Source organism: Acipenser ruthenus, chromosome 9, assembly GCF_902713425.1.
Source record: "Acipenser ruthenus chromosome 9, fAciRut3.2 maternal haplotype, whole genome shotgun sequence".
NCBI classification, from domain to species: Eukaryota; Metazoa; Chordata; class Actinopteri; order Acipenseriformes; family Acipenseridae; genus Acipenser; species Acipenser ruthenus.
The window spans coordinates 53,455,591-53,480,573 of record NC_081197.1 but is presented as its reverse complement, the minus strand read 5'-3'; the positions used below and the strand labels follow the sequence as shown (position 1 = coordinate 53,480,573).

The window sequence follows — 24,983 nt, the reverse complement described above, 5'->3', positions numbered from 1 at the left end:
GGCTTCAGCCGCCTACGAAGGATGACAGTGTTCCTCTCTGGAGATTAAACATGGTGCTCAATGCACTCTTGAAGCCTCCATTTGAGCCCATGCATTCAGCTGAGCTCAAATGTTATCACTCAAGCGACTGTTTGCTTGCTGTCACCTTCACAAAGCAGGTGAGCAAGATGCAGGGTTTCTCCTTAGTGAGAACCTGCTTAATTTTTACAGAGGCCAGGACAAGGTTTACGCTTTAGGATAAATACCCATGAGGTAATGGTTACATTTCTATTTCAGGGAACCAGGGTTATGATAATAATCTAACGTTTAACTAATATTTTGTGTCTTTACATTGAAAAAATAAAATATTTGATTAATATTGATAATACAGTATGTACATCTTAGTATACAATGTTAGATTACATCTATGATAATAATTAACTTGAAATTATACATTTGTAAAAAGTTATTATTTCTAATTTTCATATTATAGTCTTTAGCTTAAGTTCCGGGAGCTCCCGAGTGGCACATCCAGTAAAGGCGCTCCGCGTGGAGTGCAGGATGCGCCCTATAGCCTGGACTTTGCCAGTTCGAGTCCAGCACGGGTGTGGTAGCGATGAGCTGAGCTTAAAAATAATTGGCTATTCCAAATTGGGGAGAAAATGATAAAAACAATTGGTGACTGCTAAATTAAAAATAAATAAATAAATAAAAATATTCCACAAAATTTTTATTGTGTTTTACAGGAAACTGCTCACTTCTTGAAGATGACCGAGATACAAGCTGCTGCTTTCACCCTGGAAGATCTGCTTCAGTATCAGAGGTATACCTTGAATTAAAAAACAAAAAAAAAAAAAAAAAAAAAAAAAAAAACACCTCTGTAGGGTTCGCCCAATGTTAAAAATCGTGCCGGCGACCTGGCACTTGAAATCTTTTTACTGAGGAACTATAAAAGAAAGCCCTGCTTACATTTCAAAAGAGGAGATTCAGGGCTTTAAAATGAAGTCATATTTGTGTATTCCCAGGATTGTACCCTGGCACTAGAGCGCAATGAATGCGAGTGTTTTGCAATGTTACTGCTGCGCTCTATGGCAGACCTACCTCGGTGCAGTAAACAAACATTTTCAGACAAAATCTTTGATAAAGAAGAGAAATGGCGCCATCGAAGGCACAAGGACCTATTTTCCGATAAATATAAATTTAAGGTGCAGGGGGCGTGGCTGTGGCCCCTGTGTGTGTGCCTTTATTTTACAGCAAGACCTTACAATATGTAACACGTTAAAGCAGAAAAATATCCGTGGAGTAAAGAATATGTTGTGTAGGACTTACTTTACCCCAGTGAATTAACTACAAAACAAAGGATGCCAAATAGCAGTTCAAGTTAAACGTTGTTTTGTTTATTCGTGAAATATAGTATATAACGTCGACACCGCATTTCATTTATTTATTTATTTTCATTGATTGCCATTGCCGTTTCTAAACAGTAAACGGTGCCCACGGACCCCGGTATTTCATTAGTTCCCCGAGTTCCCATTTTCTTCTGCGAATGTCGGACTCTATAGGTTTAAATACTGCGAGCGAAGAGGACGCTAATGAAACATATTCAACTGTGTAATCATGTACCAACATTTTAAAAGTAATCGGGAAATACCTAATATAAAAAAGAAAGGCAACCGTAGCATCTAACTCAGTCGGTGCGTTCTTTTTTCTCCTTTGTTGTATTAACTGGTTATATCTGATAAAGTAAGTGGCTAGGAGTAACTTACATTAAACAGACATCATAAATAACCAAGGAAGTAAACAGCAAGACTATTTGTCAATGGGCTACTTGAATCGTATTTGCAGTACTGTATGATTAAACACACATTACCATGCAATGTATTACAACTATTAATTTAAAAATATGATTTACATTTTTTGTTTGTTTTATATATTGACATGCAGCACACCATAGGTTTGGAATTATGCACAAAAAAAGGTATTATTTTACATTAAATCATACACATACAGTATATTTGTTTTGTGATTTACTTAGAGGGCTGGTTTCACACCGTAATGAAGGCTCAATTCGCAGCTTGAAAGACAGAAATGTGAGCTCCGCTGAATGTATTGGCTCAAATGGAGGTTTTGTTAGTGCATTAAGCACCACATTTAGCCTCCAGCGAGGGACTAAATCCTTCACTGGTGGCCTAAGCCGCTGGGTGCCTTTCAAAAATTGCCCTGCCAGGAAGTGAGCTCCTGGGGAGACTGAATCGATCTTTATATGGCACACCGAGAGGGCTGCCAAATAGACCTTTAGAATAGAGGGAGATTTCCCCTCATGAAAAAGGCCCTGTAAAAATTGCAGTATACCTCTCCCCCCCCCCCCCCCCCCCCATTCAACTTTATCTGTAGCATCAAATATTTTATTTGTAGTACACTACAAGAAATAACTTCACATAAAAAAATATGTTGAGACTTCATAGGTACTTGTAGTACAACTGTAATAATGCTGGTTAATATCTTAGTATAACTAGTCTTAACTCTGGATAAGTTCATGTGAAAAACAATGCATTTCATAATACTGTATGCTGTCTGTTTAAAACCAAACTATACTTCCATATATATATATATATAGAGAGAGAGAGAGAGGTTACCTAACTTTATCAACTATCGAGCCATTAAAAAAGGCAGATCGCTGCACAATTATCATAACGAAAATAACAATCAAAATTTTTTTTAAAAAAATACTTAATTATTTAAATGTGTGTGATTTAAGTATAAAGCTTGTGTTTACCTTCGAAAGACTCAGCATGGCCCCTGCTATCTGAAGACAGTTCAGACATTTCTTCTGGAAATCCCATGTCGACGCCTTGGTTCAGAAGGGCAGCAAGTGGTCGGGAGCCGATTAATTTGTGTATTTGCTCATAAAACGTGAAGCTAGAAGGCTCAGCACCACTTGTTTTGTTATTTTTCTTTGCTTTCATGTATTGTGCTTTCAAAAACTTCCATCTTGTTTTCACTTGGTCTATATCTATATATATCTATATATATATAAAACCACACAGAGCCCTTTTTCATTTGCCATTTTTTTTAAACTGTCACACAAATTCTGGTGAGACGGTAAATAAGTGCAAGGTATTTTGGTTTTTTCTAGCGAATACAAACATCTAATTTTTGTATCTGAATAGTCGTTTATATGCCCCAGCACTGCTCGTTAATGCATATATTGTAATACACACTGTCATTACATTTACTTAAACTGTAGTACTTCACATGTGGCAATAGTGTAGGCAAATAACAGAGAACTAGAAGCAAGGATACCCTGAGTTCAGATTTAAGCTATTCTATGGACAAGGTATTACAATATTTATTTAAATAAAAAAAATCACTAATAGAAATTTGAATAAAAATACAGAGAGCTGTAAATGTTTTACTGTGCATACTACAATATAGAATTGTGTAATATTCTGTTCTTTTCATTAGGGGCAGGATTTCCTGAGAGAACTGGTTTCCAGTTTGAAAAAAACAAAAGGGCTTACCCTATCTATCATTAGTCAGTTGGCTAGCCCGTAGATTAGTAACAGTGACTCATTGCACATCCTGAGAACTGAATCAACCTGTTTAAATCTCCAGAATTATGCAGTAAACATGAAGCCAAAATTAAGTGAAGTACACTAATCTAATTCTAAATTGCCCTGGATAAAGGCATCTGCTAAGAAATAAATAATCTCACTATACCACCCTACACATATCTTCCACTTAAAGTATGACACTAACAGGTAAGTAATACTGTTTCTATTTGTCAGAGGTTTAAAACAGATTCATGGTATTATGTTTTACATCATTTTCAGAAGAATGTGTGAAAATACAGAAGCTTTTTAGGTCAAAGTAAAAATATAAATAAACTTCTGACAATTTCTATTATAAAAAAAATATGCTGTCGTGTCAGTTAGACCATACAGCTCAAGTATATATCTTGTTATGATTTGCCACAATATACAACATATTTTGACTTTTCACTTATATATTGAAACACACTATATTTAATAATTTTGACTTTTCACTTATATATTGAAACACACTATATTTAATAATTTTGACTTTTCACTTATATATTGAAACACACTATATTTAATAATTTTGACTTTTCACTTATATATTGAAACACACTATATTTAATAATTTTGACTTTTCACTTATATATTGAAACACACTATATTTAATAATTTTGACAATATATAGATTAACATTATGTGCCTTATTTCTTTGAATTCTTTTGTTAATTTCGTCCTACCCTGTCAATTCAATTATCTATTGATTAAATAATCTGAAACCACAATGTGTCTGTGTCTCATTAAATTCTTGCAGTAGTTGTAAGTAAGTGTTTGATATCTGAATCGCACATAAAATTGGAATATTGCAAACTAAAATAATGAAGGATCTTTATGCAGCCATGTGTAACACAATTTACTGTAAACCTGGCCTCAATTTGTGACAATTTTGAAATAATGAGAACAATGTATTAAATCGATTAACCCACTTATGTTTCTATTTTGATCTCAGCTATTACTGTGTTGATATGGGCAGCCTTGCATGGTGAAGACTTCTGGATATCAAAAAAAAAAAGAAAAAAAAAAAAAAAGATTATAGCATGTAAATCAGAGGTGAAAGAATTCAAGCTTTATATTTCATAAATATGAAACTATTTTACAGAAAGACTTCTACAAAAATGTCACAAATCACAGTATGCCAGATATCACAATTTCCTTTTCAACGTCATGAGGATAAACAGAACAGTCAGTACCAATTTCTCAGATACATTTTTGGTTTCTGAACTACAGTATAGGCACATGGTGGTAAGTTACACAGCAACCAGGATACGGCCTAATTAGAGCTTCTAGGTTTCGGGTTTTATTTTTGATCACGTGATGCCCCTTTAAACATATTATGAGCTGATTCGCTTTCTTAACGAAACACTAATTACCAAAGGAAGTTGTTTCTTTTTACCCTCATATCTTGATTAGGTTAACAGACTATGTGCATTGATCTCACCTGATTCTATTTGAACCTGCATTTCGTTCTGGCTCTGATCGCTGAATTGAGATTAATTAATTTCCACTGCGTTAGTTTCTAGTAGTGTGTCGCTAATTTAAACAATCTGGTATTCAGTTAAGGCTTAACAACTATTCATTAAGGTTTAAAGGGAGGGAGAGAGATGGAAAATAAAAACCAAAAACTAGAAGCCCTAGGCATAATCCTTCCAATAATATCAAGCCTACTGAACAGTTCTAAACTTGTTTTATATAAAAGGACAGACATGGTATTCGCAACAACAATATGATCACTTGCTTTGAGTAGATAATTTTGGTCTTTGCTTTTTTATGTTTTTACTAATTTGAGATTATATATATATATATATATATATATATATATAATTATTTTAAGTAAACATAGGTTTAGTCTCACCAATGGTAAATGGATTAACTGCTTTCTTAAAGTATCATTAGGTATTCTAAGGTAGCTGCCAACAGGGGTGTGCAAAAAAGTGACTGGATACCAGGGGGCTTACTGACAACGCATTTACCACTGTGCCGAGTTAACATCTGTATTTTTAAAAAGAATTAAACATTGATGATAAAAAGCTTTTTAAAAAGGACCACTTTGAAGCTGTTTAAGATCTATTACATGCACCGTACTTATTTCTTGCTAGTTCTGTAACATTACCATTTTGATTTCAGGTATACAAAAAAAAACTTAGCATGGTGGTATATGCTTTTTGAATATGGCCACAGAAATCATAAACTGATTAAATAAATATCTGTAAGCCTTTGTTATTGAAAGAGGGGATTAAATAAATGTACCGTCTCAGAAACAACATGAATACAATTTGACAAGAGAATCAGTTTAAAATATTCAGAGCATTTTAGATAACAGTAGAGATGTTAAAAAGCTCACACTACATTCTGTGTTTATTAAAACTTACATGAAATAATTGCAGTGCAGTAGCAGCAACCTTCAATGCAAAGAGCAGTATACATTGTATTACACTTCACCAAGCTTCACAGTAGCTTAGTAACAAACATTTTTAATATAATTGTCAAAACTAAACACACTTGGTTTCTGAATACACCTAGTGTACAAGCATTACTTAATGGAAAGCAAAGGTTCTATGTTTGAATCAAAAACATATCTACTTGCTGCAACTTGTTTTACCACTGCGGAAAGTTCCCCTGGAATGACACACCTGACATGAACGTCTACTACATGAAGATCGCACAAACTCAAAGCTGCCAAATTAGTAAGAATTGAAGAATATCAAGAAAACAAAATTCAAAATCTATATCACTGACGTATCTACATTCTAATGGACCCTTGTTAGCATGGTGGGACAGAGAAAAATTAGCAAAACAAAAGACATGACCTTGCTTTTTATTTAGTTTTGAAAAAAATAAAACACCATGCAAGGGTATCAATAAATACATCCTGTGTTTATTGTTATTTAAATGTACTGATTGGTCGTTCAAACCGGTTTGATCTGCTGGTAATAGAAACTAGAAGGAATTACTTCAAAATCATCGGTGGCAAATAGAAAAATATTAACATCCTATCCACTTCCTAAACACTAGCAAGTAGCAGGGTTCTTTAAGGGAAACAGTTGCTACACTTGGAAATATATGACTACATGGCTGGACATAGTAATAAATGTTTGTTCTTCAAATGACGACAAACTCCTGGTCCACAATTGTTGATGCTAGGACTCAGAAGGAAACCAAAAACAAGCCACTTTGACTAGACTGAAACATGGATGTGTGGAGCAGCAGTCTTGCTCTAGGGATTCAGTTGGCTTGTAAAGGTTACAGAACTAAAAATGGCAAAATTAAACAAATCCTGCACAATTGAGGGCAATGATCCAAAAATTGTCCTTAAGTATAACACGGTAAATGTATCTATTAAAAACAAAAGCTGTGTCCAAAAACGTTATGGGGAATCCCTTGGTGATGTACTGTTGGCTCGGGACTTTTCAATCACATCTGTGATTCCTCAACTGCATCCAAGTCAAGTGCAAGTGCCATTCTGGTACTCCGCAGAATTTAAAAACGACGACGTTCCCTTCACTTCAGCTGTACTCTATATGCAGAAATTAACAGCTTTACCTGGAAAAGCAAGGATGATTTCAGTTAAGAAGCTTCTTTTAAAAAATGTGTCAGCTTATTCTAAAATTACTACCTTTTTTGTTTAAAACATAAGGCGGAAAAGTAAGGTCCTAAAGATTGGCGAGACAGAAACCAAGAACCTCAAACTTACTGTGCTGTGGCAGGATTCAGGTGATTTACTCAAGATAAAGTGAAATGGTATCAACCGTCATTAGCATAAGAACATTATTGCAAGTGCATTTTTTGTATTATTTCCAAAAATGTTATGGCATTGATTCTAAGTTACAGCTCTGATACAATAATAAAAAATACACCTATAACATAGAAAAAGTAAACAGAATTATGGACTTACCTTGGCTGTAGGTGCTTCAGTCAGTCTTATGAAGAGTTTATTTGTACCTGGTACTGGGCTGAATGAATAAATAAAATGACTATCCTAAAAGATAAAAAAAACATTGTTATTTATAAAGCATTACATTAAAAAAGCATGTGTTTGTGAAGCGCTTGCCTTGTAGGATACAGTGTTACATGCCTCCCTCTTTCCAGCTCTGCCTCGAGTGGCCCTGCTTTACAACACGCAGCGGACACTATGTTCAGTATCACAGACGACAGACAAACCAATCTGAACTCAAACAAAAGGAGCCACACACTATTTCTGACTAATAGTCATTACTGGTAAATTCAGGATTAGCATATCATTTATAAAAGGAAAAAACAAAAAGTACTTTTTTTTGTTTTTTGATGTCCTGCAATGGTTTCCCCGGCAAATAAGCATCTCCTGTCTCAACCCAGGCCACTCTGTGCCCATCCAAGACCCCGTTCACACTACTGGGCTGGCCCAGGGCCGCTGCATATTTAGGTCTGCAACCCCGTGCATATTTGCGGTTTAAGGCACATTCACATACGTGACTGAAAAGCAGGCCTAAAATGTGGCGAATTGTTTTTTGGGTATCTGACACAGCAATGTGGGAAAGGGCATATGATTACAGGTGTCTTGATTATAGTATTGAAAAGGATCACTGAAATGTTTTTAACAGTGATCTAAAGATAAAAAAGACAAGCACTCCCCACTGTCTCAGTCTGAGCCCCTCAACCTCCCTCACTAAAAACATCACCAGCACTACAATTTGTTTGCTGTCCTAATTAAATATAAAATTAGGGTTGCCAGCAATACAAGATTTTTCACATCCCGATACAAGCTGAACAGAAAATGCCGATATGATCACGATAAATGATCATCTGGATCTAGAACTGATATTTTTTAGATAATTTTAAAATAATGGTTGTATTAATGTCAGCAGTATAGAATAGAAGTTCAAAAGAAAAATATTTCACTGAATTCTATTCCTGTAAACTTCAAAAAGTAGTATAATAATACTACGTATTACGAAAAATAACAGAAAATTGCTTTTATTTTAGAACGCTGTGCTTATTTTTAATGCAAGGTATACCAAACACATTTCCATTTTTTTGTTCCAAATGATGATAAATAAGCAGCCTAGGCTTTTCTGGGTACTGCATGTTTCAAAATTCTAAACTTAAATGTGTGTAGTTGATTTATTTTTATGTAACTTAGGTCCACCTTGTAAAGAGGATTATATGCATGTACTGTATAGTGTTAATACTGAATAGCCAGACTAGAGATAAAGTCAATGTTGAACAGAACCCGAAGAGGGCTTTACTGTCTGGCAAGGCCTGCCTCGTGCCCTTAATGAGAAGGGCCTTACCAGACGCCAAAGCCCTCTTACAAGGGCTCTACTGCTATTAGAAAATGGAAGAAAAAAAACATGATATGCAATGAGTAATGCATAAAATGATCCGTAATATCAAGGTAATTGATTTGACAAATAACAAATTTCTGTATCGTGATATAACGGTATAACAGGTGTATCGCTGCAACTCTAATATAAACGCCTCACGGTTCTTCAAAAAACTATAAAATAATTTTCTCAAAACTGAGATACAATGGCCCCGGGATGACAAATACGATTTAAATACTGTGCCATATACAGAAAATTCAACCTAACCCAACCCAAGTCACAGCAAGAGGGGATTGAGTCAATATAGGAATCTGTCAGAACCTACAGTAAAAATGTAATAAATATCACTTTCTAGCATGCAGGCACATTCAAGAAATACAGTAGATGACGGGTAAGAAAGCGTTCAGTTTTTTTTTTTTTTTATGTAGGTATGAGGATGCTAAATAAATGTACACTCACCAAAAATACAGGCAGCTGAAACTTGTCATTGAGAACTACAGCCTGTACACTGCAGGGTCCAGAGAGACGGGCGGCAATCTCATTGCCTCCAAAAAAGTTAGCATGGAAGATAAAAAGGAGAATTCCCGATCCTGCAGCAAGTGGGATAAGCATCCGTTACAAACTATTATTTGTTTATTTAGCAGACGCCTTTATCCAAGACGTCTTACAGAGACTAGGGTGTGTGAACTATGCATCAGCTGCAGGGTCACTTACAACTACGTCTCACCCGAAAGACGGAGCACAAGGTTAAGTGACTTGCTCAGGGTCACAGTGAGTCAGTGGCTGAGCCAGGATTTGAACCAGGGACCTCCTGGTTACAAGCCCTTTTCTTTAACCACCGGACCACACAGCCATCAATGTGCTTTTATTGGTAATTATTTTGGTACATCTAGGGAATGTTGGAGCACCATTATTTATATACGCTTCTAAACAGATCAAACCACTAACAATTACTCTTACAAACAGTATTTTATCATCTGCGATTGAGAAATCAACATTCAATAGGAGTAAAATATAGCAAATGAAAATAGATAATCATATTAACAAAAAAGTCATTTGTAACTGGTATCACAGAAGTATGCTTGTGATTTACATTATGTAACTGCATTAAACTAATTGCCCATTAAAGCAGGCATCTTAACACAAAAAAATATTAACTGTAGACGCTGTCCATGACTGAATAAAAACAGTATGATACAATATTTCAGATGGTGAAAGGGGACTAAGTAATTTAAAGCTAATGTGCCATCTTTACAAGACACAGAGTTTAATGTACAATAGATAAAAAAAACACAAGGGAAAATTTGATAATTGATTAAATCATTTATTACAGAAATGAGTGTTTCACGGTTTAAGACACAGTCTTGATAAAACTTTCTGATAAATGTAAGCCTAGCCCACTTCTACAGTGGAGACTATGAAATAAAAGAAAAAAGAAAATGTACAGATACTAGAAATCCAGAAATCACTCTGAACACTACATCACCGGTTTTATTAATGCTGGACATTAAGATTGTAGTTCAGTCGTAATGGATATTTTATCTGATCAGAAAAGTAACACTGTGAAGATGAAGGATAGCCAACATCAAATAATACATTACTGGTAGGTATTTCTATAAAGTGACTAACAGTTGCTGAAATTTTCAGTAGGACAGCATATTGTTGACAGCTACATTCTGTACTCTTACCTTCTGTCGTTTTGTTTGTTGGTTTATAGTTGAATTCTAATGAAAAATCTGGTCCCTCGCAGAGTATGTGGCAGGCTAATGGAAACACAGGTTCCAGCAAAGCTAACCGAGTCTCAAAGTAATCCTTAATTGTGTACTTTGCCACCCTGGACAGCCTGGTTAAAGGAAAGAAAGTTTAGCCGGTAGATGTTTTGTCAGTGGATAAAATACTTTTAATGGGAGAACAAGGATCAGTAATATAAAGACAGATTGAAATGAATGGTTTGTAAATATGAAGTAAAATGGGTATAAACATGATCTGTATCGCTTTTATGTGGCACAATGCAGCAGTGACTCTACTGGACAACCCCAGGATGGAACTTGGAACCAAATGTTATTTATAAGGCTTCAATGTAGCAGAACGAATGCCAGGACCGGGAGGTATGTACCGTATTTAATAAGATATGTACCGTATTTAATAAGATATGTTACTTACTGTAAACACTTATTTATAGATTATCCAAGGAAGACATTTATTGATTCATTACAATCTGTATGTTATTATGTTGTCTAATTCCGGTTTGGAAATTATAAAGAAATTCGGCTTACTGTTAATAAAAATAACTATTGAAGCATTGTCAAATAGTACCGTGATTGTTATTTTTTGTACTTATTACTTCAAATTTGGTATAATGTAAGCTTTATTTAGCCAGTGGCACGTTGATGTGAAGTATAACAGTTTTATCGTTTAGTAAAACTACATATATGTGATTACTAAAATACATGGAAATACCCATCCCTACTGAAAGCATGTGGTAAATATCATGATTCATACAGAGCTTTGTAAAATTACAGTCACAGTATCTACAATGGTTAACGTTTCTTGTTAGATACCAACAATCTAATTTCACCTAGAGAATCAGAGAATACAATATCTTAAAAACATCTTTAACATCTGCAGGTCAAAGTGAATGGTCACATTAGATTTTGCTTGAGTTTCCAGAACACTGAAAAAATGAAGTCAGCATCTGAAATGGTTGGTAACATATTAGTAGTTGAAAAAGGATTATTCCCTGGGATGCATAATTAGGTAACGATCACCTTGCAATGCTGCTGTGGGATACAACATATCGAATCAAAATGAAGGTATTGTGTGTCCCTGTGAATTCCAACTCATGTATGCTGACACATCAGGTTATTAAGGTTATTATTACGTTTTTTGCTTGTAGAAGTAGAGGAACTTACGCTTCCATGTGAGACGTGATCAATTCCTCCACCATGACTTTGTTACTCTGCTTTGCAAAATGTAATGCGCTGTTCTGGTGTTTGGAAAGGATGTTGCAGTCAGCTCCATATTCCAACAGGAGTCTCACAATGTCAGCATTCCCTCTTTTACATGCCTAAAATACAATCAAATCAGTTTAAACTATATTTTTCAAACTTCACAAATAGACCGAGCAGGTCCAGAGTTGAACTGTCATTATCATTACAATAAAGCCCTTTTAGGTTTACAAACGTTTGGTTATCATCATAACCCTGGTTCCCTGAAATAGAAATGTAACCATTACCTCATGTTTAGACAAACCAAAGCTTGTCACAAGGAAAAATTGCAGACCAAGTGAAGTCGGCCAAGGCCACCTTGCGCATTGCCATGAGGAACCCAGTACGATTAACAGGGCTAAAAAATTGAGGGGAAACTCAGCTCCAATTTTATGCTGTAAGGGTCGAGCTCGAGGACGCCCTTAACACTCTTGTTCCAAACCCAGAGTTTTGTGGATCCACGACATTCAGCCGATAGAACCGTGTAAAAGCGGGGGTTGTAGCCCACACCGCTGCATCGCAAATGTCTCTGACAGTTGCACCCTGGAATAAAGCCCACGAAGTTGCTATGCCCCTGGTAGAATGGGTGGTGAGCTTCTCTGACGGGGGCAAGGCGGCTCGTTCTTATGCAGTCTGAACCGTATCTGTGTTCCATCTTGATAGCCTCTTAGACAGAGCTTTCCCATGGTACTTAACAGATAGAAAACTGCTCAAGACTGCCTCCAACTTTTGGTTTTGTCCACATAATACGCTAGTGCCTGCACCGGGCAAAGCGCATGGAGCTGCTCCTCTCTATCAGATGAAAAGCCTGAAGCTCTACCGTCTGGTTCATGTGGAATCCCAAGATGTTTTTTGGCAAACAGGTCCACCTGTGCTCTCCTGAACTGTTGCCAAATGAGACTCACCACTTCTGGGTGAAGCCTCCATTCTGAGGCACTGGGGACTGTCCGCTGCCCAATTCGTCACCCCAGGAAGATGTACTGCCCGCAGTGAAAGGAGGTGCCAGTGCGCCCAAAGCAAGTTTGCGGGGAACCCGGTGGAGACTGGGGGACCAGTCTCTTTTATACCCTTGGGGGCGGGCGCTACTGCGTCACTGGTGCTACGTGCAGCTTTGGAATATCTATTCAGGTTAGACGGTATCAAAAGGATCAATACTCATCAGGTAATTGTTACATTACGTACTTGAAAGGGAACGTTTAACATTACCTGTAATTTTTAAAAGGAATAATACCAAAAGAGAATTACCAGTGATTGCTGATCACAACCCCACGAACCACAGATTCCTATGTAATTAACATACAGGGATCATTTACTAAACAGACCATTCAAACGAACATCACTATCCCTCTGTTTTGTTAGAGACAATCGGCACTGATTAAAACCAATGCACACATTTACAGTGCCCTCAGAATCTCAGACTACATTAAATTTGATGCAATTGTATGGAACCATGAGAAAAGGTCTACTTATTAAATAAGGCCCTCAAAAAAAGAAAGACATACATGCAAATGGAGACATTTTCTAAAGACGGGAAAGTTGATTACCTTCATCAAAGCTGTTTCTCCATTGATCTGTTGTACATTTACATGAGCACCAGCTTCAAGAAGAATAACCACAGTAGTCAAAAAATTCTAAAAAGACAAAAACACATTACTAATTTACACAACTGTTAACAATGAATACTTAGTTAAACAGCTTCCATGTAAGAAACAGTACCAAGCTAGTGTAAACAAACCTCAAGCAGGAGTTTCTTAAATTACCATTCTGATTGTTTTTTTAATTTTTTTCTATGCCATTTTACAGAAACTGGTGCAAAAGTTTAGTAAATCTTCAATTTGTATATAAATGACAAGAAAAAAATCATGATACCTTTTCAGCAGCATGCATGAGTGCAGTGGTGCCAGCCTTTTGTCGAGCATTAACCTTCACCCCTTTCTTCATCAGCAGTCTCAGTATATCATCCTGTCCTCCTGCAGCTGCCAGCATTGCTAAAGACATTCCACTGGAGTCCTGCAAAACACATACCTATATGCTAGTAACACAGAACATCAAATTTCTTCCTTGATACAGTCCACTCAGTTTATAAGAATCACCGATATAAGAACCAACCGCATATAGTAATCAAAACCACTTGGACAAAATCATTCCTATACCAACCAATGTAAAATAATCCGCTTATAAGAATAATTTTGGGCCAAACTGATTACATGTAATACGGTACTTGATCAAGTGCAATGACGTGTACAGCCAATAAAGCTGTTTTTGAATTTGATCACATCTCGCAGCATGGCTCGTGCAATGATGCAGGAAACACTGCATTGTTTGTAATCAGACAGTGAGTGTGCCATTGCATTGTGCAGGTATGTTTTTTTGTGTTCTCTAACTGAAAATGTGTTTCAATAAAGTGAATACACATTCATTGAATACATACTAAGCACAGCACTGTTATTGTGTGATATGTATGTGGAGGGAGTGGGATTGCGTCGCGGCGCGGTGAGGAGGAGAAGGAGGATTGCAGAGCTTTGCATCTCTGCTTAATGCAAAACTGTGAGATTTGCATTGCAACAGAAAATAAGTAAGCCACAGATGCATAAATGCAGTGGTAGTCCTGACAGTAAAATACTGTACTGTAATGTCATTTTAATCCAAAGGCCATTACATGTAACACTGCACGGCAGTTAAACTAGGCACCCTCACGAGACGATCGCTTCAAGTATACTGTAGTAAAATAGGATTCTGCAGCCTTGACTAAACATAATCGTGATCATATAACAAGCTGCTTACACACGAGGACTTGTTTTGATTGTTTTGATGTATTGTCCTCAGTGATTGAGCAGCATTGTCATTTGAATACTGTATTTAAACTGCCAACGCGCTGAGGTGCTTTTGCTAATTGTAATGTGATGTGGCCGAGGGCAGTGTAAATGATCAGGCTGGAGTCTTGATTTACAGTTTAAAACTGGTGTTGGTTTTATTTTTCTTACAGTGCGGTGGGGAAACAACCGCTAATAAAACAAACAAACAAAATAAACCTAGCTTTCAGTTGGAGCACTAACTAAACAATACTTTGTGTGGTCCCTGTGCATTCTCAAACTAAAACACTGATTCTGCAGCACTTCACCACAGTAATCATATCAGCCCGCTTAAGAATCAACCGCTTATGAGAATCAAATCATCCAGGACGGCTGTGATTCTTATAAATGGTGCACTGTACATAGCGCGGATAAAGGCAAGGGTGGTGAAAAATGTAATTATTAAGCTGTTGAAACAATCTCTTGCTATACTAAAATAATTGATACAATTCTTTAGCAAATAAGTGTCTAATTAAGTCTAATTAGGTATTCAATTAACTAGTACCAATACATTCAGACAACAATTGATGAGGAATCTGAAACCGGAGCAGGTGAATACTTTATGCTTACATTTCTATAGAACATCAACAGACGGCACATGTGTAGAAACTTCCACTCTACATGGTTTAACCCAGATCGTACAGGTCCTCAGCCAGCACACGGACATAAGTTAACATGAACACACAAATTATTATATATAAAAAAGTAGCAACCTCAATTCTTACCTATCAACAGGCAGTAACAAAAGGCTATGGAAATATTTGAGACAGAAAAATAAGAATACCTCTTGATCTAAATTATAATCCTCCTTGGAATTTAGTGCAAGTTTCACAGTCAAGTAGTCTCCATTTTTCACAGAATCTCGAAGTAGACCTCGGAATAAAAAAAAACAATAACACATAAGCTAAATACATTTAAAAAATGCAAACAGAGATTAATTACACAACTATGTCCTCCTGCCATTAGAAACTGCTCTGCCACCACCACTATTACACAAAGTCCTCCTGTTAATAACAGGATATCTTTATAGCCTGCCATTACGGGCATCAGTGCATACATGGCTTTTATAAGGTCATTCTTATGTTACACCAAAGGAGCTTCTTACTCACTGGTAGATATAGTTGTGGTAGAAAGAATTTCATCTTCTCCGTTAAGATGTTTCTGAAAGTCCTCCAAGGTCATCCAGTCTAGCTTAAGATCAACACCCAGGTTTAGAACTTGCTTTTTGCTATCTACAATAGATAAAAAGCAAATTTCAGTTATATATATATATATATATATATATATATGACAACACCCAGAGTACAGAAATGTTCATTAATGATCAACAAAATGAGAATGTTACAAAAAAAAAAAAAAAAAGATATCAAGTTGGTACATTCGTATCTGAGAAACGGATAACGACATAAAACGTCTGTACAGCACTGAAACACTACGTTTAAAAAAAAAAAGATTTATATTGGACCCCGACACCCACGATATATATATGTATATTGTGTATGTGTGTATATATATATATATATATATATATATATATATATATATATATATACACACACACATACACACATACTGTATACAAACACACACAGTGTATATATATATATATATATATATATATATATATATATATATATATATATATATATATATATATGTTACACTTGGAACACACATTGTTAAGCATTAAAAAACATACCATCATTTCAATAACACAAGTATTATTGTTCAATAGATTCATGACAAGTGAGGATTTGGTTAATGACACAATGGCTTGTCCTTGGGTATATTGTTACTCAAGAGTATTCAAGAGTAGAAAGAGAATTTGTCCTGTCTCTTTATCACCTCCTGAAACGCTGCTCACCATTTACTGTTCCCACAATACCACTCACTTCAATCATAGCACCAGCACTGTTGCTGAAGGAAGCATGAACTGGATACACTATGATGTTCTTCAGAGAAATCATCTTACTCCTGGCAAACACTCCCTAGTAAAAGTTGGGAAATGTATATCTATCTTATTTAAAACATGGGAATACAAATATCAAAACTATCAGGATTATGTTTAACCCTTTGCGGTCCTATGTCAGACCTGGTCCGACATTGCAATTATTCCTATCAGGTCCAATGTCGGACCCTGTCCGACATCAAAAAGACGCAAAAAACTGGTTTTTAGTCGCTTTTTCTACGGAAAAAGCCGAGAAACCCATTCAATGGCCGAGTAGAAGCGACAGGAGCCGAGAAGCCGAAAAAAATAAAATAAAAAAAGAGGCATATCTCATGATTAGTCATACTTGCCCCTGGCATCAGATAGGGGCAGCCATAAGGAAACAAGCTGGATGGTACTGCATAGGCGCTCAGAGAATATCACGGACATTTGCAAAGCTTTTTTGAGATGTTATAGTAATAAAATAATGACTTGGATTGCATTATTGAGGCGTTTGGTGATAAAACGAGTGATCAGGAGATGATTGATCGGTATGTACGACTATTATTATTATTATTATTATTATTTATTTCTTAGCATATGTGAAAGCTATAGCAAACGAAAGGGTGGGGCGGGGCTGGAGATGCCTAGTGAGTGCTTTGTTGATATGCAGGGCCTTTTAAACCCGTTTGACTGTGGAAAAAAAAATACTTTTAAACAGCGCGTCTAAAATTAACTGCGCGTGTGAAAATAAATTGGACCTGGCGCGTCTGACGCGCACTTAATAAATGGACTACAATGGGTTAAAAATATCAGCGGTGATAGAGACAGCATATGATACCTCAAAGATAATGTGAACATTGCTGGGTGTTTTGTAACACTGAAGGTTAATATACCTGAAGTCTTTTCAGTCTGACAGACAGTATCTTGGACATCATGATCGTCTTCATATGCAATGTAGAGCCGAGGTTCACTGTCTTCTCTTTTCCTCCTCCTCTCCCTCTGGGCACTTCCACTCCACTTGAACAGGGTCTCCTCGGGGGGTTCGGAGCCTGGAGACATCACAGCAGCCTTCTCGCGCCTTTCTCTGACATCATCCACTTCCTGAGGAGGACTCACGACGTCAAAACACCCTTTCATAGGCTTGGCATCTGGAAAAATTATTGTCACAGAAAGATTTCCTTTAGAAACCTGTCAGTTCCGTAGATATACCTCTATAGCTTCCTGTAACCCAATAACATAATGTGCTCTAGCTAGGTCACACACAGCTTTGGCCAAATGTTTTGCATCAGTCTAGAATTATCCAATTTTGCTTCATAGTCAAAGAAAACTGCTGAATAATATTACGTTAACATATTAAAATTACATACAGCTTTGTAGTTTTCCAGTGAATGGCACTCGTAAGCACCTTGCAGATTAAAAATCAACATCACCGATTTTCACTGAAACCACGGGCAGTCATTTTCATGGCAGATCCTGTTTTAGGACACGCCGCGGTGCTTATACTACTAGCCCGTCATCGATATATCGCAGAGAAATCAGAAGGGAAAGAGGTTATAGGGACCGGTCAAATCCTCGATGCATATACACTCAAAATTAATATCAAAGTACCGATTGTCAAGAAGGGAGATAACTAATCTGGGTGATTTATCAGATCAAGAAATTAGCTGTAGATGGGTTCTCAGATGCCAAAATGTCTGTCTGTCTGTGCTGTCATTCCATACCCTGGGAGTATAAACGGCACTTTCATTTGGGCAAATGCGACATGGCTGATCGCTTTGCCAGTGGAGATATTAGTGATGGATTGCTTTTTGGAAGACAGTGGGAATAATAATAATAATAATAATAATAATAATAATAATAATAATAAATTATTCAAAATGTCCACTATAATGCACTGATAGTGTAAGGATTATTGCCCACATTGTCAAAAAAGTAACACAGCGATAACGATCCATCATGTGGTACGGCACAGAAAAGCCAGAGCACTTAAGTTTTTATTTTATCGCTCTTCCTGCAGTCAACCTTGTCAACCTTTTTGCTTCTGTAGCCTAGCAAATCGAAGCATGAAAGTTTGAGAACAATCAATTTCTAAAGCAGCAGCAGTAAAACCATTTCGTAAGAAACCTGTGTGAGCAAGTACAGTGTTTTATAATTCGATTCTCATTCTCTTTTTTTTTTATATATGTATGATTTTTTTATTAAGTTATTCTGCAATCTTAGCACTTTATTGTTGCAGCTGCCATACAACACTTACTGTCTGGTGTTCGAGGCTCTCTTCTGCTTTTATCCACCTTCTCAGGTTCTGGTCTCTGAACAGGTACTACTTCCTTTGTGGTTTTAGTCTTCTTCTCAGGCTTGACTTGAGTCTATACAAAACAAAATAAGGTATATAGTTCCAGCAATATGTAGAATTTTAATAATGAAGGACCTGCCTCATGCTATTAGAATCTTATCGTAAAGAATCAATGTAAATTTGGACAATGAATGAAAAAAAGAAAATAATAATAATCAATAATCAAATCAATTATCAATGATTCACTGCTTTTTAAACAGCTTACGGGTTGTTTCCTCTGCCTGTTTAGAGTTACTCAACATGACATTACTGTCTTGTGTAACGTAGATACTCTTGCAATAACTTTTTCAACATATATCATGATTGTATAAATTGCATAGTAAAAGGCACACTTAGGCCATTTTAAAACAGGTATACAAGGGCTGTTTAGCCCTGTCAGATCTAGTAGCGTTGAATGTCAATATTTTCGAGAACATAACACTGATGAGCCGCGAGTCACCACACACATGTTGTTACAAGGACACTACATTGCTAAAACTAAATAAATAAATACAAACAAATAAAAAATACCTTTGGTGTTGCTTTAGATTGTTCCACTTTCTCCTCCACAATCACTAATGGTGGACACACACTTTGTCTCTTCGGGGCTCTATCCTTTTCTTCACAGTTCAATAAAAACTTCTCAAATAGATTTGCCGTGAATGTTTCTTCCTTTTCAGAGTCCTCATGCCTGGTTAGCACTGAAGAGACTTTGTCTGCCGCAGGGTTATCCTCCTTGCCCTTCAATGCACTGACCTTTGGGGTAGATTCAAGCGCTTTGTTTTTTATTTTTCTCTTGACCACACTACCGCCCTCGTTCGAGTCAGAGGACAGAAACCCTGGCTCATCGTCTGTACCGCTTTTGGAAACCTTATGCGTCTTTGCAGCTGCGTCGGCCGATTTAGTCTCCATTAGGAAATTGAGTTTCTCCTGCATGCTCTCTCTCTTGCCCTGGCTGCTTTCTGCCCGTACTCCTTTCTTTTCATTAATAAGATTCTTTATACCTTGCAGTTTGAGTCTGTGCTCACCAGGCTGCTGGGTTTTACTTTTCTTTTGTTTTGCCTTCAGCTTTGCAGGGCTCTCTCCTGAGCATGAAAAAGTATCCCCACGCTTGAGCGATGCTGTTGCTGCTTTCTCAGGAGAACCAAGCTCCAGTACAGAGGCATCAGTGACTGGTTCATCTGCCAACACGTCAGTCAGTTCAGTAGAAACCTCTCCTTGCTCATCCTGAGAGGACTCCGCAGAATACAGATCTGTGACCATCTGCGACTTTGTTGTTTGGCTGGTTTCATGCTCTTTTGAGGCCCTCTGCTTTTTTTTCCCCTCATTTGGGTGCTTTTTAAGCTTTCCGCTTTCTCTTGGATCATCTTTCTTCTGCCTCTTTGTGATCTTTGGTTCTTCCTCCGATTCCAACACTCTTTTTTTGGTTTTTGAAGTCTTCTCATTGACAGAGACAGGAGTCGAGGGCTCACTGTCTGCGTCCTCTGATTGGGTCCTCTCTGGATCATTTACTTTCTCAGGCTTAGATTTTTTGTTTTTCTTCTTCTTTGGGCTCTCTGGTAAAGAATCAGCCCCCTTGGTTTTGTTCTTCTTTTTCTTCTTTCTTCGTTCTTCTTTTTCCTCTATTAAGCTGTCACTGTCTGAATCGGTAAACATGTCGCTTTTTCCTGGCAGCTTCTGGAAAAATATAAAATTAATAATAACAATAATAATAATAATAATAATAATAATAATAATAATAATAATAATAATAAATAACAATATATATAATAATAACAATAAATATAATGACAGATGGGCTTCAGTGAGTTACAGAAAAATTCCAGCTAGTGTTTCTGTGACGTCATAAACTACGAGGCTGTTAGTTAAGTGCCTAAATGGTTGAATTGTTGAAGTCAAAGGGGTAATTAGCACACCTGGAAGTGCTTGTGTGGGGCCTTTAAAAGAAACCTCCAAAAGGGGCCTGGGGGACTTCCAGGAAGGGAGCGAGAGTGAGAGGGGAGTTTGTGGTGGTCCCGAATTCCAGCTTTAGTTTTTTGCTGACCTAAATCTACAAGAAAAGTAATTGCTTACTTGATTTTCCCTCTTTGCAACCTTCGATTTGTTTTCTGCTAGTTTCCGCTGGTATGCAAGCAGCACCTCCTTACAGCTCTCCAGATGAGCCTCTGGTTCCCAGGTATCATCTTCCGATGTGTATCCCTTCCACCGGACTCTGTATGTGATTTCCCCCTGCAACCAAACAATACTGTTGTGTTAAACATGCATTAGGATTCCTGTTCATATTGTAAGCAGGGCCACCAAAGATCACCAACATTTACAGCATGGCACTAATCTTTGAAGACTGTTTAGGGATTTTTAAAATATATTTTCCAATGGTTTAACTGCCTGTACAATTCATTGCAAACTAAAGCTTGTGGTGGGAATATAAAACCAGTAGAGATCAATCTCAGCATCATTTTCACAAATCAATACTGGTACAGGATTAACAAGTGTACTAACTTTAGTCCAAGCAAGTGGACTAAACCTGCTTAATCCACTGGTACGCTTCAATCGACCCATAGTGCTCAACATTTTGTTTTGTTGTGATGCTATATTTTCTGTTATGAGGAAAGTAATAAACAAAAACCAAAACGGTGATTTTTATTTAGACAACACCTACTTTTCCACAGTTATTTTTTTGAAAACTTTATTTAAATTAAATTTGACTATTTTCACTTGCGTGCACAGCTAAAAAAAAAAATAATAAAAAGCAAGCAAACGCCACTAATGCTATTACTTCATGAAAATGTGTCACTTGCCACTCTGTTTATTGTGAAGAAACTACAATGGCAAGGATATAAAAAAAAACACACATGAAAATGTTTATTCAGTTAATTCAGTGGAGCAAAGTAAAGCCTTCACAACCTATTCTGGAATATTACAGTTTTACATATAATTTTCAGATTAATAGTATTGGAAATCTCTTTAGTTTTGCTAGATTTAGCTGGTAATTGTGCAGCATGTGATTGGAACAGGAAAGTGCAAGTAGTTTTTGTATTTATTTAATTTAAATACGTTAGCAATGTACTTTAGCTTAGGTATTGTATTAAGTTATATGATTACCATTATGTTTGACCTGTTGTCAGAGAAGTTTTTTTTTTTTTTTTTTTTTTTAATCATGCAAAACACCAGATTTTTGTCTCCAGTTTAATATAGAAAGGCTCCGGAAGTTGAGAGGGGCTGCTGTATGTTTTTAAATGATAAACAGTTTGGTTTTATTATTGAAATACATGAAAAACATAAGTGCATATGTCTTTTCTTTATTTTTCATTTGATAAACCAAGTATTTTTAGGAAAAATTAGCAATGCGGCCACCAGTAAGTGTTCAGGAACAGCAAAACGGCCGAAGAATCTGAGCCTGTCAAAGATCTTTTTTTTTGGCTTAAAAAAAACCAGTTTGGCAACAGTAAGAGATGCACCTGCGGCACGGTGGATATGCACTTAAGTTTATTTTCCCTCTGTTTACTGTCATTCCATGTATTTAATTTAGAAACTTTTCATTTACATTTGAACACATTGGAGTTAGAACATGCATATTTAGACACAGTGCTACACTTTTAAGCAGGCGCTTAAGATGCGTATACAACTTAAATAAAGCGATCAATAATTGACGTGCTTTTGTTAACTTGAATGCTTGCTGCGCACTAATCTTGAAAAAAAAATCTAGTTTTAATAAAATTAAAATGATTAACATGTTGTTTTAATAGCATTACACTTGGGTTTGTATAATTTGTTTGAATAGTCAGTAAAATAGAAGGAACATATATTTCTCTATTTTTATTATAAATGGAGATCAGAGATGGTCTCATTGTGAGTAGTTATTTCTGAGATGTGTTTGTTGATTGGTGCAGGTGTCATGTTGCAACGTTCTGTTACTGTATGTAAAGTGTGACTGGACAGTCAGATTTTCATACCCATTTTAAACAACCCCTCCTCCGGTACGCACATCTTGAGCGCCCTGTGGCCCACCCCCAAGGTTTGGACATTGCCTTACCTGGCCCAAAGAATGTAATTTGATACCACTGTTCTAGATAGTCCCAATCTACTTGGCACACACCTACAGTTACAAAAGTGTTGTATGCTCCTTAGTGACTGTATGCGGGTCAATCAAATGATTACTGTAAAATAATTGGTCAAATCCATAAGGACAGTTACTTGACTGCACCTTTGTTTATGTTTTTGGCTGCTTGTGGGCACAGTCTCATTTTAAAACAGATGCAAGTTATTGTATGGTTTTAAAAGAAGTAACGGTGCCGTACAGAATTGCAAATGTTTGTTTTCCTAATCGATATTCAATGTTGTTTGAATTGGTTGGGTGTTTATTTACTTGACGCAAATAAAATAAAGAAAACCCTTGTTGCAATTCATTTGTTATGCAGTCGCTCCCCTCTCCCCTCTCCCCTCTCCCCTCTCCCCTCTCCCCTCTCCCCTCTCCCCTCAAGGAAAAGTGTGCTGGCTAGCTTGTGCAGGTTTAAATTATACTAACAGAACACACACCCGACAGTAATCGCGGCCTTCACCACTTGACGCGTGTTGTATTCCGGGCACACTAAACAGCATCCCTTTGAAAGCACTCCGCCCGCTATGTCTCTCTCACCTTTTCTATTTTCATGTCGATGATATGTTCCACCTCGAACACATCCTCCGCTTCGTCCTGCTCGCTGTCCCCAGGCTCCGATCTCTCGGTTCCCCCAGCCTCCATCTCTGCTTCAGCTAAACCCTCTGCTACTGCCATCGACACCGCCATCTTTGTTGACGTTTTTAACACTTGTACTTTCCTGTGCACGGGAGCAGCTGAGTTCTGAGCAAGCGCAGAACACTGGTCTCGAGGGGCATGCACGCGGACGGGCGGGCAGGCGGGCGGTCTGTCTGTGGGAGTGGGAGTGGGAGTGCGAGTGGTCCGGTGGGGTGGGCACTAGAAAAAAGAGATGTTGTTAATGTTAATGGAGATTTTTTTAAACATAGCAAAACACAGTAACGCTATCATTTGCTATACCCTTCTCGAAAGAGACCGGGGGCTCATCCGTCGAACCTCAGCTAGGGTACCTCACTCATCGTACCCTGCGTGCACAACTTTTAATTACGTCATCCTTCTAGCGTTACAGCTCCAATGGAAGGCCATCTGGGTGAAAACGTGTGCTGTTAGTACACGTTTCAGATCAATTACTACGTGTAGTACTGCGATACACTACACGTACTATTTTTTTTACACGTACTGGTATTGCTACATTTTTATCTTAAGAATGATCAGAACTCAGCAGTGCACAAACACACACACACTGTGTAGCTACGGGTAGCAGAGTGGTTAGTGCATTTAGAACTGCGTTATCAAAGGTCTCCAAAGCAGAAAAAAAAAACCTTTTATCATTAGAGCCAGGGTTAACTGTACATATTAACATTGCTTACATTTACATGGTAACATTTCTATACAGAGTGAACAGGTATACAAACAGTATTTTATCTTCAAACTTTATTATAAAGCCAACAATGTTGAGTCCTTGGTGTACAGTGTACACAGGCTAGCATACATATGCACCTCATACAATACAAGTGTGATATATTCTATCCATCTGTTTAAATGAGGGAACACGATCACAAATTTGAAAATACTGTATATACCACATGAGCTTAAATCTGTATATTGTTTTAACGCAATGTTAGGTCTAGTAATTTATGAACAAAACTAATGGTTCTGAAAAAGGAAAAAAACACTTGTACAAAAACTGGCACATGCATTAAAAGACTTGAAATACAAACGTACAATTTCTGACATTACACGGCTCACGTTTTGGTACGCATACCACATTCTGACGATGTACCAGTTTCTGGCAGTACACCATAACACTGTAAAAACGAACTGCAACGCCAACAAATATTTTAATAAAAAAAATAAAAAAAAACAGAACACACGATTAACAGGTGCATGTTTATTAAACTGTGTTTAATGAAATGTTAAGTATCACAATAG

General features: G+C 37.0%; 2 protein-coding genes across 3 annotated transcripts in view; one reads left to right on the top strand and one right to left on the bottom strand.

Annotated features, from left to right (window-relative positions):
- Nucleotides 1–2,693, top strand: part of LOC117405698 (paraspeckle component 1-like) — a 64,885-nt gene extending 62,192 nt beyond the window's left edge. Inside the window, exon 7 of the mRNA XM_034008983.3 lies at nucleotides 726–2,693. Within this exon, the coding sequence (XP_033864874.2) occupies nucleotides 726–818 (93 nt within the window). The 3' untranslated portion in view covers nucleotides 819–2,693. The remainder of the gene's footprint in view (nucleotides 1–725) is intronic.
- A 1,926-nt stretch (nucleotides 2,694–4,619) lies between these two features.
- mphosph8 (M-phase phosphoprotein 8) lies at nucleotides 4,620–24,836 on the bottom strand. 2 transcript variants are annotated; one of them, XM_059030250.1, is made up of 15 exons: nucleotides 24,777–24,836; nucleotides 23,613–23,930; nucleotides 21,050–21,205; nucleotides 19,508–20,653; nucleotides 18,899–19,010; nucleotides 17,538–17,792; nucleotides 15,824–15,946; nucleotides 15,499–15,587; nucleotides 13,732–13,872; nucleotides 13,407–13,493; nucleotides 11,788–11,942; nucleotides 10,564–10,718; nucleotides 9,335–9,465; nucleotides 7,468–7,551; nucleotides 4,620–7,115 (listed from the first exon to the last, which is right to left on the bottom strand). In XM_059030250.1, exons 1-15 carry the CDS (start codon nucleotides 24,819–24,821, stop codon nucleotides 7,074–7,076), a joined length of 3,039 nt encoding a protein of 1,012 aa, XP_058886233.1. In that variant the 5' UTR covers nucleotides 24,822–24,836; the 3' UTR covers nucleotides 4,620–7,073. The 2 variants fall into 2 exon arrangements, with proteins under 2 accessions (XP_058886233.1, XP_033864871.3); XM_034008980.3 differs by lacking the exon at nucleotides 24,777–24,836 and adding an exon at nucleotides 24,012–24,069.
- Nucleotides 24,837–24,983: the final 147 nt, after the last annotated feature.

What these genes read in the sequence shown, in the direction of transcription:
- mphosph8 (XM_059030250.1), bottom strand. Translation starts at nt 24,821, where the DNA reads ATGTGGTATGCGTACCAAAACGTGAGCCGTGTAATGTCAGAAATT. An exon ending in GCCGTGTAATGTCAGAAATT is followed by an intron (nt 23,931 to 24,776) that starts GTACGTTTGTAT and finishes TCTTTTTTCTAG; the next exon opens with TGCCCACCCCACCGGACCAC. An exon ending in ATTATAATTTAGATCAAGAG is followed by an intron (nt 13,873 to 15,498) that starts GTATTCTTATTT and finishes TGTGTTTTGCAG; the next exon opens with GACTCCAGTGGAATGTCTTT.